At 53.5% G+C, this 1,248-nt stretch overlaps 1 protein-coding gene across 1 annotated transcript in view; it reads right to left on the bottom strand.

The window, feature by feature from the left end:
• Positions 1-1,087, bottom strand: part of LOC103609987 (E3 ubiquitin-protein ligase FANCL-like) — an 18,064-nt gene extending 16,977 nt beyond the window's left edge. The window contains exon 1 of the mRNA XM_008594237.1: positions 950-1,087. Within this exon, the coding sequence (XP_008592459.1) occupies positions 950-1,045 (96 nt within the window). The 5' untranslated portion in view covers positions 1,046-1,087. The remainder of the gene's footprint in view (positions 1-949) is intronic.
• Between the last annotated feature and the right edge of the window lie 161 nt (positions 1,088-1,248).

Raw genomic sequence — 1,248 nt, forward strand, 5'->3', positions numbered from 1 at the left:
TAAAAAAAAAAAAAAAAAAAAAAAAAAAAGTGTTCTGGTGTGTAATGGTCAAGTGAGGAAAAGTCTATACTTAAAATCCTAACCTAAGGTGTCGGGGTGCAACGTAAAGGGGGCAGAAATCCGAGACTGGAATCATACAGCCTGAGTTTAAAGTATTCTGATGCAATCATGGACAAGTTACTTAAACTCTCTGGTTTCCCATGCCTTGATTTCCTCAACTATAAAAATGGGAATAATGATTTTTAAAAACTTGTGCCTCAAAGGTCTGAGGATCAAGTGAGATATTGTACTGGAAAGCGCTATGTGAACTTCAAAACTCTACAAGTGTGTTACTACGTTCAATGTGTTAGTAATAAACTCCGTAAGAGAGCCCACTGGAATCAGCAAAGGTAATTAATTCCGTTTTTGTCAAGATTTCCCACAAAATATGGCAACTGGAGGTGCACAAGTATACAGGACTTGGCAAAGGGCCAAAATGAAGTTTTCCTCCAAAATGTTCCTTCCACAGGAAACACGAATATAATTCGCTCAGATTCTCCTGTGAACTGCCCCACCAACATCCGTGGGGGTGGAAGGTGTTAGAATCGGGGTAGGCCAAAATTTACACCCCCACCCAACCCCCACAAAAAAAAAGTTAAATGCGAAGCAGACGCTCAACTAGGACGGAGGCAAAACTCTGTGCGGAGGGGGCGTGGCCCAGGCCCGGCCCCGCGCCCGATCCCGCGCTGCGACCCCGGCCCTGGCTTGGGGGCGACAGCGAGGGACGCGTTACTAGCAGCAGCGGCGGCGGTTCCCGAGCCTCCGGGTTCCCGTGAGCCGTTTCGCGCCGCCCCTCTCAATCCCCACCAGTCCAGGCTCCTGTCCGCCTGTCCCACGCTTCCACGGGCGGAGCTGCACCCCGCGAGGGAGGCCTCTNCTCTTAGCGAGAAGGCAACAACCGGGCGGGTACCTGAGCCGAGATGAATCCCTCATACACGGTTTTCGCTCGGTTCTGGGGCAGAAGCAGCGGGCACTGGCGCAACAGGCTCTCATCCGTTACCGCCATGGTTCCTTGTCCCGAGAGCCGCAGGGAGGATCCGAGCCGGCCCGGCCGCGCACATGCGCAGTCCCGCTTGCGCCCGGACGCCGAGGGGCGGAGACCCAGGCCTTGGCGGGAAGAGCCTCGAGGGTTCCGTGGACGGAAAAGAAAGTCTGGTGCTGGGCGTGCCAACCGCGCTCAGCAGGTCTAACTGGATCAGTCCATTCTTG

Source organism: Galeopterus variegatus, unplaced genomic scaffold (genome assembly GCF_000696425.1).
Source record: "Galeopterus variegatus unplaced genomic scaffold, G_variegatus-3.0.2 Scaffold10417, whole genome shotgun sequence".
NCBI classification, from domain to species: Eukaryota; Metazoa; Chordata; class Mammalia; order Dermoptera; family Cynocephalidae; genus Galeopterus; species Galeopterus variegatus.